This window comes from Ipomoea nil, unplaced genomic scaffold (assembly GCF_001879475.1).
Source record: "Ipomoea nil cultivar Tokyo-kokei standard unplaced genomic scaffold, Asagao_1.1 scaffold1250, whole genome shotgun sequence".
In the NCBI taxonomy this organism is placed as follows: Eukaryota; Viridiplantae; Streptophyta; class Magnoliopsida; order Solanales; family Convolvulaceae; genus Ipomoea; species Ipomoea nil.
The window spans coordinates 1,637,570-1,651,029 of record NW_017617678.1 but is presented as its reverse complement, the minus strand read 5'-3'; the positions used below and the strand labels follow the sequence as shown (position 1 = coordinate 1,651,029).

At 33.3% G+C, this 13,460-nt stretch overlaps 1 protein-coding gene across 1 annotated transcript; it reads right to left on the bottom strand.

Annotated features, from left to right (window-relative positions):
• Positions 1-4,060: 4,060 nt before the first annotated feature.
• On the bottom strand, positions 4,061-13,322 carry LOC109184200 (DNA mismatch repair protein MSH2). Its single transcript, XM_019334255.1, has 13 exons — positions 13,274-13,322; positions 13,109-13,158; positions 12,957-12,989; positions 11,311-12,384; positions 10,578-11,132; positions 10,357-10,467; positions 10,182-10,271; positions 10,029-10,100; positions 8,698-8,808; positions 7,587-7,713; positions 6,815-7,014; positions 5,413-5,562; positions 4,061-4,553 (listed from the first exon to the last, which is right to left on the bottom strand). The coding sequence occupies exons 1-13, from the start codon at positions 13,320-13,322 to the stop codon at positions 4,353-4,355; spliced, it is 2,823 nt and encodes a 940-aa protein (XP_019189800.1). The 3' UTR covers positions 4,061-4,352.
• Between the last annotated feature and the right edge of the window lie 138 nt (positions 13,323-13,460).

The following is a 13,460-nucleotide window of genomic DNA, read 5'->3' as shown; positions in this document are numbered from 1 at the left end:
AGAGAGCAATGGTTCTACCACAATTGGATTTTCAATTTTCCATTTGCAACAAAACATCACAAAAAACAAGCATATTAGATCATTGACAGATATAAAAAAAATTATGAAATAGTTTGCTCGTATAAAGAAATTTTAATATGAAAAACTTATATGAATATACATATTATAATTCAAAAATCAATATATGTTATTTAAACATACATTTTGCTTAAATGCTTTTCAAGAATCTATGTAAGAAACAAAAACATTACAAATAATACATATTGGTCATATATTACACTTATGAAACCAAACATATAAATATCACCTTGATTATTTAGAAAGATAAATTCATTATCTGACCAGTAAATTGACATTTAACTTTGAAGTTAAAGATAAGTAGATACATGTTTATAAATCTTAGAAAACTAGAAATTTTTCATTACAAATGAAGAGAATCGGTTTATATATGAAGATTTAATTGAGAGAATTTGAGAAACTCTATCAAATGAGTGACAGACTAATGTCTTTTTATAATTTGAGAATTTGAAGTGCAATGTTAATTTTTAGCTGCATTCCAGTGGAAAAAAAAAAAGTATATGTCAAACTCAATGATTAATTAATTAATTAATACAAAATGATATAAATAAAAAATAACTAAGGTCTCCCTCAATAATTTAGAAATTTAAAATGCATTATTATTATTAACATAATTTGTTAGTTGCGGACTAAAATTGCCACTTCACACATAAAACGGTAATAATGCATGGACTGAATCTACAATATAAATATAAGAGTTAATTCTATTTTTGGTCTTACTGGTATAGGGGTCATTCCAATTTTAGTCCACCATTATTTATTTTGCCACATTGCGACCACTGTTATTATAAGTGTTCCACTTTTAGTCCACCGTTAACATTTCGTCTCATGGCCGTGTAATCGAGGGGTATTTTTGTCATTCTATGGTTGAAGCTTCTTCTTTACCCTTTTCACTGGTTTTCCTTTTTTCCTTTCCCAGCCAAATTTCGTACGCCGCCACTGCCCAACTAGCTTGCTCGGAAAAACAAGGTCGTCGACCACCACTGCTCAACCATGCTATCCACCTGATTAGCTCACCGCCGTCACCACTGCTCTGTCAAAGGGGTTGCTGCCTCTGTAAACGCCGGAGGGGAAAGCTACGCTAGAGAAGATCGCAAAGCTATCACACGCCAAAGGGCCGCTGCTTCGCTAGAGTTCCTCTCTGTCGTCGCTGCCCAAGGTAATGAAAGAAAGTCCTCTTTGCCATCCATTTCCTCCGTCGACCACTGCGGACGGAAAGTCGTCGTCTTGGCCTTGTCTTGCTCTGACGACGACGACGACGCTGCACACGACTCTTTGTTGTGTTATTCCTTTGCTAACAATGACGACGACTTGATTTGCTTCGTCGACGACGAAAGCTTCATGTTGTTCTGCTGCGCCCACTTGGCGTACTTCAACGACGACAGCTCCCCCTCCATCGATGTCGTTGCGCACGCTATTACGATTGCCATCGCCACTAACTGCAGCGACATTATTGCGGTGAAGTTATACTTAGATTCGCATTCGATTTTAGGTTTTAGGGTTAATTATCTGATTTCCTTAGTCAATCATGGTCTGGCATGGGAAGTAAAGGTAAGAAGAGACAATGGAGGAAAGACAAAAATTCCCTTGTACTACACAGCCAACTGACGGAAATTCTAACGGTGGACTAAAAGTGGAACACTTATAATAACAATGGTTGCAATGTGACAAAACAAATAATGGTGGACTAAAATTGGAATGACCCCTATACACTGTTGCAAAAACCGCGCCTAGACGCTCTAGGCGCCCTAGGCGGTCCCCAGGCGCCTAGAGGGTGCCTAGCGATTTTTTCAACATTGCCCCTATAACAGTAGGACAAAAAATAAAATTAACTCTAAATATAATTAATAGACTAAAACCGCTATTTTTCCAAAAAGTAACTTAAATCTATTTGTTTTCTTCAAAAAAAAAAAAAAAAAATCTTGATCATATGTCCATATAACGCTGCTCTTTGTTTTATCTATATTTTGATAACATGACGTTTGGTTGGGAAGAAAGGAATTGTAATTTCGTGAGAAAAGAATAAGATGAAAATAAAATAAAAATTCAAATTACATTGTTTGATAAAGAGGAATAAAATTATTGAAAATGAAAAGTGAAGATATAAAGACTAAAATGCCTTTGTTTAATATTACCATGTAGTGTGATGATATTTCTGTTACCATTCTAAATAAGTGGTCATAGGATCGATCTCCGATGGTGGGGGCTTTGATTCTTTCGACTAAAAATGTTTGAGAAAGTATAAAACAAATACTATCTTGTAAAAAAATCATAAACGTTTTGAAATAATAATAATTAAGGGAAAATGTGACAATTTCTTCATTTTCTCCTTTCCCTTCTACTGTTGAACTCCAATTCAATGAATTGAAAAAATTGCAATTCCATCCAACCAAACAATGTAGTTTTAATTGCTACTGAATTTCATTGCAAAAAAATTATAATTCATGTCGACCAAACACCTATAATAGGGAAGAGAATGTAATTTTTTTTTTCTTCAGTAATTCACTAATTCTTTGATATCCGATAATATTCATCTTTAAATTTTTATCAAGTACACTTTTAACGAGACACATTTATTGGCAAAATGAATGACAATAAATGCTAATAAACACTTTGCAATTGCTCATGGTATTTGACTATTTGTCTTTTTTCAACAGTTGATTATATTAGTGCAGCATAGTCGCATTACTTGTAATTTTCTTTATATTTTTGTTAGGTCAAATAAAAAAAAGTCATGTTAGGTTTTGAATAATTTGAAATAGTGGGAGTTCAACGTCCCAACCTCCATCTCATTCTTCCTTGTTTTTTGTTTTTTTTTTTTTTTCTTTTTAAAAATATTTGTTCTTATCCACATAGTATGGCGCCAAAAAAATTTATTGATATTTATTGGACCCACGGACTTTGCGATTCATGATCTATGATTTATTTATTTATTTATTTATTTATTTATAAGGACAAATAAGCCATTACGGGAATATCCCAACTGTCCTACTACTAGTCTCATCCTACCAAGACTTTTCAAATTTGTTCTATTATTGAAACAAAATCCTTATATAAATCAAAATTATAGTAGCTGTGTAATTATCTACAAAAACAAGAATCTATGCATGAAGACGAGAATCTGAAAGAGAAACAGCAATCATTAACCTTGAAATTTTAAAAATTTCGATGTCAACGAGATATTTCTAAACTACTTTTTCCTCTAGTGGCCATATTTGATCCCACATCTCAACTCGATATTCACTATTAAAATTAGATGATATTTTATTTTATTTTAATTATAAAAAAAAAAAAAAAAAAAAAAAAAAAAAACTTCCCTTCAAACTCAAGCCCAATTCAAAATATCTAAAAAGTGTAAATTATTCTATGAACTCGAGTCCAAAATGCAAAATTTGCATATTGAATGTTCACAATTCAAATTGTATGTAAATTGTGAACATTTAGTATGTAAATTGTGTATGTTAGTCACAATCCACCTTGCAAGGTGAACCCCTTACTGGTTGAAAAAAATTAAAATATTTATATTATGTAATAAACCGATAATTATATCTAAACATTTAAATTTTGACAATTTAATATTCATTTTTTTTGTATTAACAAATATATCTAATTATTATGCATAATAAGTATATCAAACCTTTAAACTTTACTTCTCCCAAAAGGTTGAATCCCCAACCCTAAAGGCACCCCACACTCCAACCCGACACCTTTAAACTTTACTGAATTGACTATTAGTTGCCACACAAACTATATAAAAAATTACACACTAATATCATTCATTTAAATATAATATATCAGTATAATTCATATAACCCAAAAAAAATCATCAAGTTTGAATTTTTTTACCAATCATGTTTTGGATATTTCAAGCAACACATCAATAGCTTAACTCACTCAATAATTACTTTGGAATAAATCTCCAAGACAATGCTTCCAAAAAACAAACACAAACACTAAACAGATATTGCCAGAAGAATAAGAATAATAACACGGCAGAGAGGATTCTATTTTGTCCAGTAATGTTCATAAGATTATATACATACAAAACCCAACTGCTTTAAGGTTAACAGGATCAATGTACTCATTGAACAACATGCATCTAGGTCAAATATATCCTCAAAACTACCAAGATTATCATGCTTCCACATACAGAACCAGCTATTTGCAAAGAAATAAGAAAACTGTATTCGCAGGGTACCTGGAAGATTGCCGAATAATAACATTCACGGCGTCAATGTTCTTGGAGTGCGGTGATCATCCCAAGTACTATTCTATTAGAAGAATTGCTGAAGCCAAGGGTTATTTGTTGCATCCTTCTCCAACTTTGCTTTCAATTCTTTTAAGTTTTGCAAAGCTTGATTCATATCTATCTTGTCTAGTGGCAACTCGGAGAAATCCTTTAGGAACTGACGGGCTCGGGCAGCCCCTCTAGACACATCATCAGAGTCAAATTCTCTCTTGCGCTTGGAGGTTGCCTGGATACAATTACTGAGTTTTCAATGGAATATTCCAAGATAATAGAAATTAATGACGTAGCATGGCATTAGGACCTTACAATTGGTAAATCTATGTGCAAATGCATCTAACTTAGGCAGACTAATAATATCTATCGAAAGTAAAACTAGCTCCTTTTGAATGTCTACAAGATCTCACACTGTTTGGTGAGAAATAAATTTTGAGATTTGCTCTCATCTCCTTTAATCGGTACAGTGGCAAAGCTTCTATGTGGTTCTTACTTCTTAATATGATATCTTGGCAATGATGAAACCAGTAAAGTCATAACTTAGGCACACTTCTTGCAGGTTGAAAATGAATTCTTCCTCCATTAGAAAGGAAAAGTTTGCACATCACCTTCTAAGAATACTTTGGTTGGGAGATCTAGATTGCATGGATTAGGAAAGGATATTGCAGCTTTCTACCAACATTAAGATCAATTGAACTACATCTTTATGTGTTCATATATGAAAGAGGGTGATCAAATGAAATCATATGAGAACCAACCTCCCCATGAGTCCACGAGAATCAATCTGGCGCATTAAAAAATAGATCTACGGATGAGATTAATTGGGGGAATTAAAAATGCGTGTGTGCATATTAAGCATGTCCCTATGTTGCACACAACACATGCTTAATATGCACACATCATAATGTTCCATATGCACACGCACATTTCTAATTTTCCCAATTAATCTCATCCATAGATCTACATTTTTAATGCACCAGATTGGCTCCCATGGACTTATGGAGAGGTTGGTTCTCATAGGAACATCACCCTATATATATATATTCTTGCAATTAGAGAAGACAACACAATAGGGTAACAAATGTGGATACCTCTTTAGCATCAGAAGTAATAATAGATGCAGGTGAGAAATCTTCCAACTCAGCTGCCTTTTCCCTTGCAAGGGCAACTACACTCTCTGGAAAGTTCGCAAACTCTGCAACATGAATCCCAAAACTTTGATCACAGGCACCTGGTTCAACCTGGAATAAATTTTATTAGAGAGAAATTATGTACAGCTTATTGTTCTTTTAATGCAGATATATCTACAGTTTAGAAAGAACAATTAGATTCTAGAGTTCCTTAACAATGAATCATAAATTGTAATTAGCAAGACTGTGTAAGAAGTCTTAGGTTCAATCCCCCTCCCCTCAGATGTACCCAAAAAGGAAAAAAATCACCCTTTTGGGGGTACAATTCATGGTATGAGGATTGAATTAAAGACTTCAAATATGAAGTCTTTGACTCATGCCACCGCAGAGCTTTATTTTGTTCTAAAGGTGGGGCATCAAACAATCTCAAATCTGGTGAATTGGAATTCTTAAGCGCCCCACTGTGTCATCTGATAGTTATCTTTAACTAAAATGCAATCTGATGCATTCATTGGTCAACAATACTACCGCAAAAGGGCGCAAATCTCACAGATTGGCCATGCCCTCGATTTAAGCAGTCTGATTTATTCTCTTTACTTTTTTATCTCAATCAGTATTATTAAGAATTTCTTTATAGTTGGTAATTATCTTTCCTTCCTTAGTTAATTATGTTGGTAGTCCTAAAATATGACAGCAATATGTGATTGAAAGACAAGTTGGAATTTGAATAAAGATCATTCAAGAAGATTTCTCTTCTTCCAACTCTCTGTCCTTATTTCTCAGACTTCTCTACCGCCACCATAGGTAGAGATAAGTCTTCCTCTTCCTCTCTTCTTCAGTACTCCACAGGCCCGTAACGCGAAGTCAAACCCGTGAACATATCACAATCAAGGGGTAAAGAATGACAAATTTATTGACTACCTAACACATGAAGTGGTAAGACGTATTATTTCTGCTCAGATTATATCCTGAGTGCAGAATTCCAAGCTATTTCCCAGATAAAGAAGCAGCTGTCTCAGGTCATTAGGTTATGACATGAAGTCTTCCCAGTAAAAGCTTCCATTTTAATCACTTTCCAAATATTTAAAATTTATCTTTAAAATTAAGCAAACAGAGCAGCAAGTGAACGTTTCAATGGAGGACAACTTCACAATCCAAATATCCCTATCAAGGGGTTTCTACCTAAGAGGAACTTTGACACACCATACACTGGTGACTGGTCACAAGAATTCTTACAGCTTAACTCTTTCAGTGTATAGTAAAATAAGCTTTCACATTAGGACAACTAAACAGAATAACAAGCTCAAGCAAAAATGAGAGGGTATGAGTAGCTCTGTCTGTAAGAGGCAAGAAAGGAAGATACCTTGTAAAGCATAGTTAACTTGCGATTTGTAGAGTCAATGTGTGCACTAACATGATAATTTGTTATACCAGCACTGTTATTGGAGTGATCGCTATCCATATGTTCATTAGCCAGTGCAGTCAGCTCATGGAAGTGAGTGGCAAATAGTGTAGGTCCTTTAATCACTTCAACAATGTGCTCACAAATGGCCCAAGCTAAGCCTGATAATTGCAGTTAAGAATAGTAAATAAAAGTTAATTAAGTTCATAAGTTGTAGAAAGTATTCCTCAAGAAAAAAAAAAAAAAATCATTTAAATGTTACACCTAGATTTGAGTAATAACGGAGGTTTTGTCAGTACCCAATCAAAGTGACACAAACATTGCAAATCCTTTTCAATGATTGTGGTTCTGTCGTGTACTTCAACACTTTGACAAAAGGCCATGAGGTAACAAACAAACAATACTTATCACAAATGCAGCTGGCTAAGTAATTATGTAGATGGGATCTTTAACTGTAGTTATGTCCATCTATATAATTCATCATATACAAGATCACATGCAAATACCGAAGCAAATAAAGACCAGGAAAATAAAACAAAATTTAAATTAACAAAAAAAAAAAAATTTCAAGGTGAAAGAAAAGATCAGGTTGTCAAACATTACTTCTAGTGAAGAGTTCATCCAAATATATATATATATATATATATATATATATATATATATATATATATATATATATATATATAGAGAGAGAGAGAGAGAGAGAGAGAGAGAGAACTAAAATATAACTAACCAAATCCATCATAAGTTGATGTTCCACGGCCTAATTCATCAATAATAATCAATGATTTATCAGTAGCTCCTTTCAGGATTGATGCAGTCTCAAGCATTTCTTGCATAAAAGTTGAAACTCCACGAAGCTGATTTAAAGAAAGGGGACCGGAAGTTAAGATTTTTGTCAAAACTTTTGAAATATGAAGAAACACCAATTACTGTGATGAAATTATCACATAACTAGAAAAAATTGACAACCATAAACCTAGATTCAGCAAGTACATGTGGTTACAACATATTGTGTTAAAAAGAATTGAATGAAAAAATAGGATCAATGTAATTGTAATAGATTAAACTAAGACTTAGTGGAGTTGGGATAAGCAGATTGGTTACAAAATAAAATTAGGCCTTACCATTTATGCATAAAAAGAAAAATGAAATGAAGAACAAGTATTCATTCAATAATTATTAAAATATAATCTGGCACATGAATAACATAATAGGAAGCAAATGATCATTCTTGGCAGATTGTTTGTTGACATAAAGTTGTAGAACAATAGTTCTTTTTGCAGTTATGACATTTGTAAAGTATGGTGAGGTTTAATATGAACTGGGACTATTAGTTAATTTCTAAAAAGGGAATATTAGTTAAGGTTTCAAATGAAGATGACACATAAATACAAGAATAAAATGCTAGAAACCAAATTAGACTTCTTACTGATCTTTTTATTGAAATGGATTTACAGGGGCATACTTTTCTTTGCAGTAAATATGGCAATTGCAAGTATAATGGGGTTTAAAAAAAAAAAAAAAAAAAAAAAAAAAAAAAAAAACCTAGAGATGAGTTGTTTAGGCTTCAAATGAAGATGACAGATATAAAGTAGCAAAATGAAATTTAACCATCCATTTAAAAAAATTACAAAGAGTGCTATTTGTTAAGGCATCAAATGAAGGTGAAATACAAAAAGGGATAGGAAGGTAATTGATCAGCAAGACAGCAACGTGGTAAAATTATAACAAAATACACAGAAACATTAAAGAGCAAACACCCTTCTTATTTGCTAATTTTGTTCACTGCTGAAATGACAATCACAGTTTCATTTTCTTATAAACATATTCAGCCAACTCACCTGGCAATCTCCAGCTCCTACACGGGCAAAAATGCAGTCACGAACAGAAATGCTAGCTTTGTCACAGGGAACAAATGAACCAACTTGTGCCATCAGGATATTGACCCCGACCTGCTTGTGCAATTATGTACAAATGAGCCAGAGATTTTATAGGGTAGAATAAATGTGCAAGAATCTATCTAACAAGGACTTTCAATCATGTGCCAAACTTCAGAACCCTAATATAATAGGGAAAGTGTTGGGCAAGTGCAAATACTTTGCAAAGAAATGTATATCCCACCTTATAGACAAGGAAACATTACAAATCTTTAATCTTTAATCTTTTAAAATTTAATAAGAACCAATGATGTTAGTCCTTAAATGGGATGAAAATTGTGTTGGTACTTGGTAGTATAAGTTGTATTAAGTGTTTGTTCTTTGTGTTATTTGTTTTGATCCTTTGCAAATTTTTTTCCAATTTCACCCTTCACTTTTTCCTTTTGACATTTATTTTAACATTAGTCTTTAACTATAATTAAAAATATATGTAGTTTCTATAAATATAATTTAACATTAGTCCTTTGTGTTGTACATTTATAGTTTCTTACTAAGTTTATCCTTAATATTTTTTTCTTTTGTCAGTTCTACCCTTATTATGTAAAATACAATCACATGCATGCATGTGTGTATATGTAGTTTCTATAAATATAATTTAATTTAATAATGATTTTTAATTAATGAATGTGTATCTATATGATTTTCTTATTTGAAAACTTCTCTTTATTTTAACTTTTTATATATATAAATTAAAATTTTTACTTCTTTTTTTTTTTTTGTGAAAGAGTTTAGTTTTTGATTTGTATCTTATTTGATGCATCATTGGCTTGTTTTCAACAAAATATTTCTAATTCATTTATTATGATATCGATATTAAAATCTAATTATAATAGAAGAAATTATAAGAAAAACTAATTGCATTTGCTAAAAGCTAAATCTTTTTTTTTAGTTTTTTTGAAACACAATACCTAATGTGTTCAATGCATTTTTTATAAAAATTTATGCTAGATAATAATATTTCTTATTATCAAAAATTAAAATTATATATTCTAATATTTATAAGATTTATGTGTTTATTTATTTAATCATTTTGATCATTTAATTTTACTAACTTTTTGTTGTTAATTGGGCATTATTCAATCATACATGATTCGTATTTACAACTAGTACATAAATAAATATTATAATGACAAGCATGGAACTATCAGTTTGTTAATTTGTGAATTCATACCATTTCAAAAATATGAAAATAGGAATATAAATTTGAATCCGTTCAAAAGAACAAAATGTCATACCTGTCGTATGAATGTAGATTTTCCACCCATGTTGGGCCCAGTAATAATCTGAAACCAACTCTTTCCCCTAACCTGGGAAAATCAAGAACTTAGTATTCCATCATTGTGAAAGACTTAACTCCAGAAACAGCACCAATGAACTTGATGACTTACTAGCTTACAATCATTTGGAATGAAATTGACCCAATCTTGAGCTTCCACACAAGGATGTCTACTTCCTTCTAGTACAATATCTCCCACATCCTTACATTAGGAGATTGTATTAGCTTATATAACATTTCTATTAAATAATTTTATACAATTGTATAATAATGCGCAGAGTCATTACTGGAGGGGTGATGTCTGGCCTTGTGTAAGGAGTTGGGCAATTAGCAGCCAGATCCGCAAAACTGAGCAATACATCCAACTCAGAGAGCAGCACAGCTATACCCTCAAATACCTGTACAGCCAATGCTTAGTTAATATCTCAATGCATAACAATGGCCAAGGAAAAGCCAAGGAGGGAGAGGGGGATATTATGACTAAAAAGACATTTTGCCATATAGTTACCTCAGAGAAACTTGAAGCAGTTTGAACTACTCGAGCTACCAGTTCTTTCTGGCAGTTTTTATACTCCTCAACTATCTTTTGGTATTGGTCCCCGAGTTTCTTGAGTTTGGTATTGGTAAATTTCACTCCATCTTTTCTAGTTTCAAGAATAATAAATTGGGTGTTCAGTTTCTTCCTAACTTTAGGCTCTTCCTTCTTGGTAATTCTGAAGACATGTCCAAACTGCGGTCCTTTATCTAGCTTAAGTGCTTTATCAATAGCTAAATCAAGATCATTGGCAGTTTCCTTATGCAAATTGCGAATTTGCCGCTCTAGTGACTCTTGCTCATTTTTTAAAGAGGATAAGTTTGAGTCATAGGCAGCAGAAATCATGTACTCCCCATTCTCCAGTTGATCAAGGTCAATTGAAGTTTCCACAAGACCAATGAACTTACTTAGGTGATTATCATCAGTCCAATAGTTTAGATGGTCCAAATACCTTTCCTTAATCAATGATGCAAATTGCCCATCATGTCTTTCCAAAGCACCTTTGATATATGGAAGTCTGATACTTGACTGCAAAACAACAATTAACCACAAGTATACTAAGAATCTTTATTTATGCGTTGCAGACCTTTGAGATATTTTTCTCTATGAATGATTGATCGTTGGTGAAAAGGGAAGGGTAGAAAAAGAATATCAACAGGGGGGGAAGGGGGGGAAGGGGGGGAGGGGGATGAAGCAAACAAAGCACCTGATAAAGTTTTACAATATGCACCAAGCCAGCTCTCTTCTTCTCAAGATTGCGCACCAACCGCTCAACATCTGAAATTCGTTTCAAATGTTGCCTCAGATCTTGGCGAAGTTCAGCATCCTCAACAAATGCTTGCACCAAATCCAGCCGACAGTTAATTTCATTTACATCCAGTAAAGGCTGTTTAAGCCACATGTGCAACAGTCTTTTACCCATTCCAGCTGTACAGGTTCTATTCATGAGGCCAAACAAGCTAAAGTTCTTGTTTGCATCCGACTTGCTCTCCAGGACATTTAGTGCCCTCATAGCAGCAGAATCTAACTTCATGTAACTGTCAAGGTCATACCTTCTAATTGTGTAGTTTCCATAATTATTCTCATCTGCAAGAAGTTCTGCATAACAAAGTATGGATCCCAATGCTCCGGGTGCCAACTCAAACCCAGAGACTAAATCCCGAACTGGTTCTATGGAACCTTTAACAAGTCTACCAAGATCCTGCACCAAATCTCTTCCTTTAAACTCAGATTTCTTTCTTTCAGTTACCATTACACCACATCTTGCCATTACCTCTTGCAAAGCTCTACATTCACTAGATTTGGTACTCTCCACAGGAACAAGACATTCTTTGCAACCAAGAGCAACCAAAGCAGATTCTACATTTGTGAAGTGGCTATCATCAAGAAATTCTGTCAATCCAAGCATTCTCTTAGTAAGATCAACATAACCTAACCCAACAACGCATCCATTTTCACGAATGTTTGGAACAAGAGCTACAATTACGGGAGAATCTTGCATTTCATTATTTGCAAAAAGAATGTCCTCAAAACTTCCAAGATTCCCAGGGGTCCCAGTTTTAACTAATCTCCAGTTTGAGCCACTACCCTCATACAACTCAAGAGTGTGATCAGTCCTCTCCAGGAGAAGGTCACGGGCTATTGTCTCAAACATGTTTCTACTCATACTAACACTAGAGATGGCACCAGGTCCACTACCCAACTGCCGTAAAGCAGTTGTAGTATGGTAATAAGTCTTTGCTATGAAAGTTGCATTGTTCCCATGAGCTGTGTAATAATCCTTAAGACAAGGAACAGATGCATTAATCATTACTATAGGAGCCACAAAATGTATGCAAGTATAGAAAAAGAACACAGATCAAGCTGAATAAGAACATTTTGAAGTCACTAGGTTTCACATGACACCACTAAATGTAGAAATCAAAGGATTACTAATGCAGAATTGGTATATAATTAAATGGATCATAAATTTACACCTGCTTCCATCAAATTGGTAATATAGCTATGTGAATTTTTATAAAAATTACTTGGACGTACAATAAATTTCTTCAAAAGAATTGAATGTTGATTAGCGTTTATAGCAAACATAAAGGACATTGGTTTTGCAAGGATTCATGATATAAGTTCCCACTTCTTAAAACAATCAAAAGCTATTTTCTTTACTACCAGCACAAATAAACTGAAGAACTCAAGAAAATTTATTTGCAAAAAGAAGAAAACATTTTGAAGTGAAAAACAGCCACTTCTTTACCAAAAAAAAACAAAAACAAAAACAAAAAAACACTACACTATTAGTAACACAATAACACTTGGAATACAGACAAAGGCCTAGGCTGAGCAAGGAGCACTTACTCGGCGATCGAAAAACCGAACAACCCTAGTGTCCTGCGAAAAACAGAGGATAAATTTAAGCTCATTAACATGTATTCTCAGTATTTCCTCATTAAAAAAAAAATGGAAAAAATAATTAAACAATTATTTAAAAAAAAAAAAAAATCGGTTACACTGGGTAGCGTTTTGAAGAATGAGAGAAACCCTTGAGCTTGCTTGGCATCTATGATTTAAATTTAAAAAAAAAAAAAAAAAAAAAAAAAAAGATGGAACAACATTTAGATTACTGAAGTGAAATAAATGATATTGAAATTGAAGAAATTAGGGTTTTGTTGTACCGAGTTTGAGCTCCGGAAGCTTGTTTTGTTCCTCAAATTTTTCATCCATTTTTAAGGATTAAGAAGAAATTGCTCAATCGAAAATGAGGAATTGTTTAGAATAACACTCTCGGCTCAGTGTCGGGCCACTATACTATATACCCCATGAATTCACGGCAATCGAAAACGGAGGGATTTCGGGTTGGCG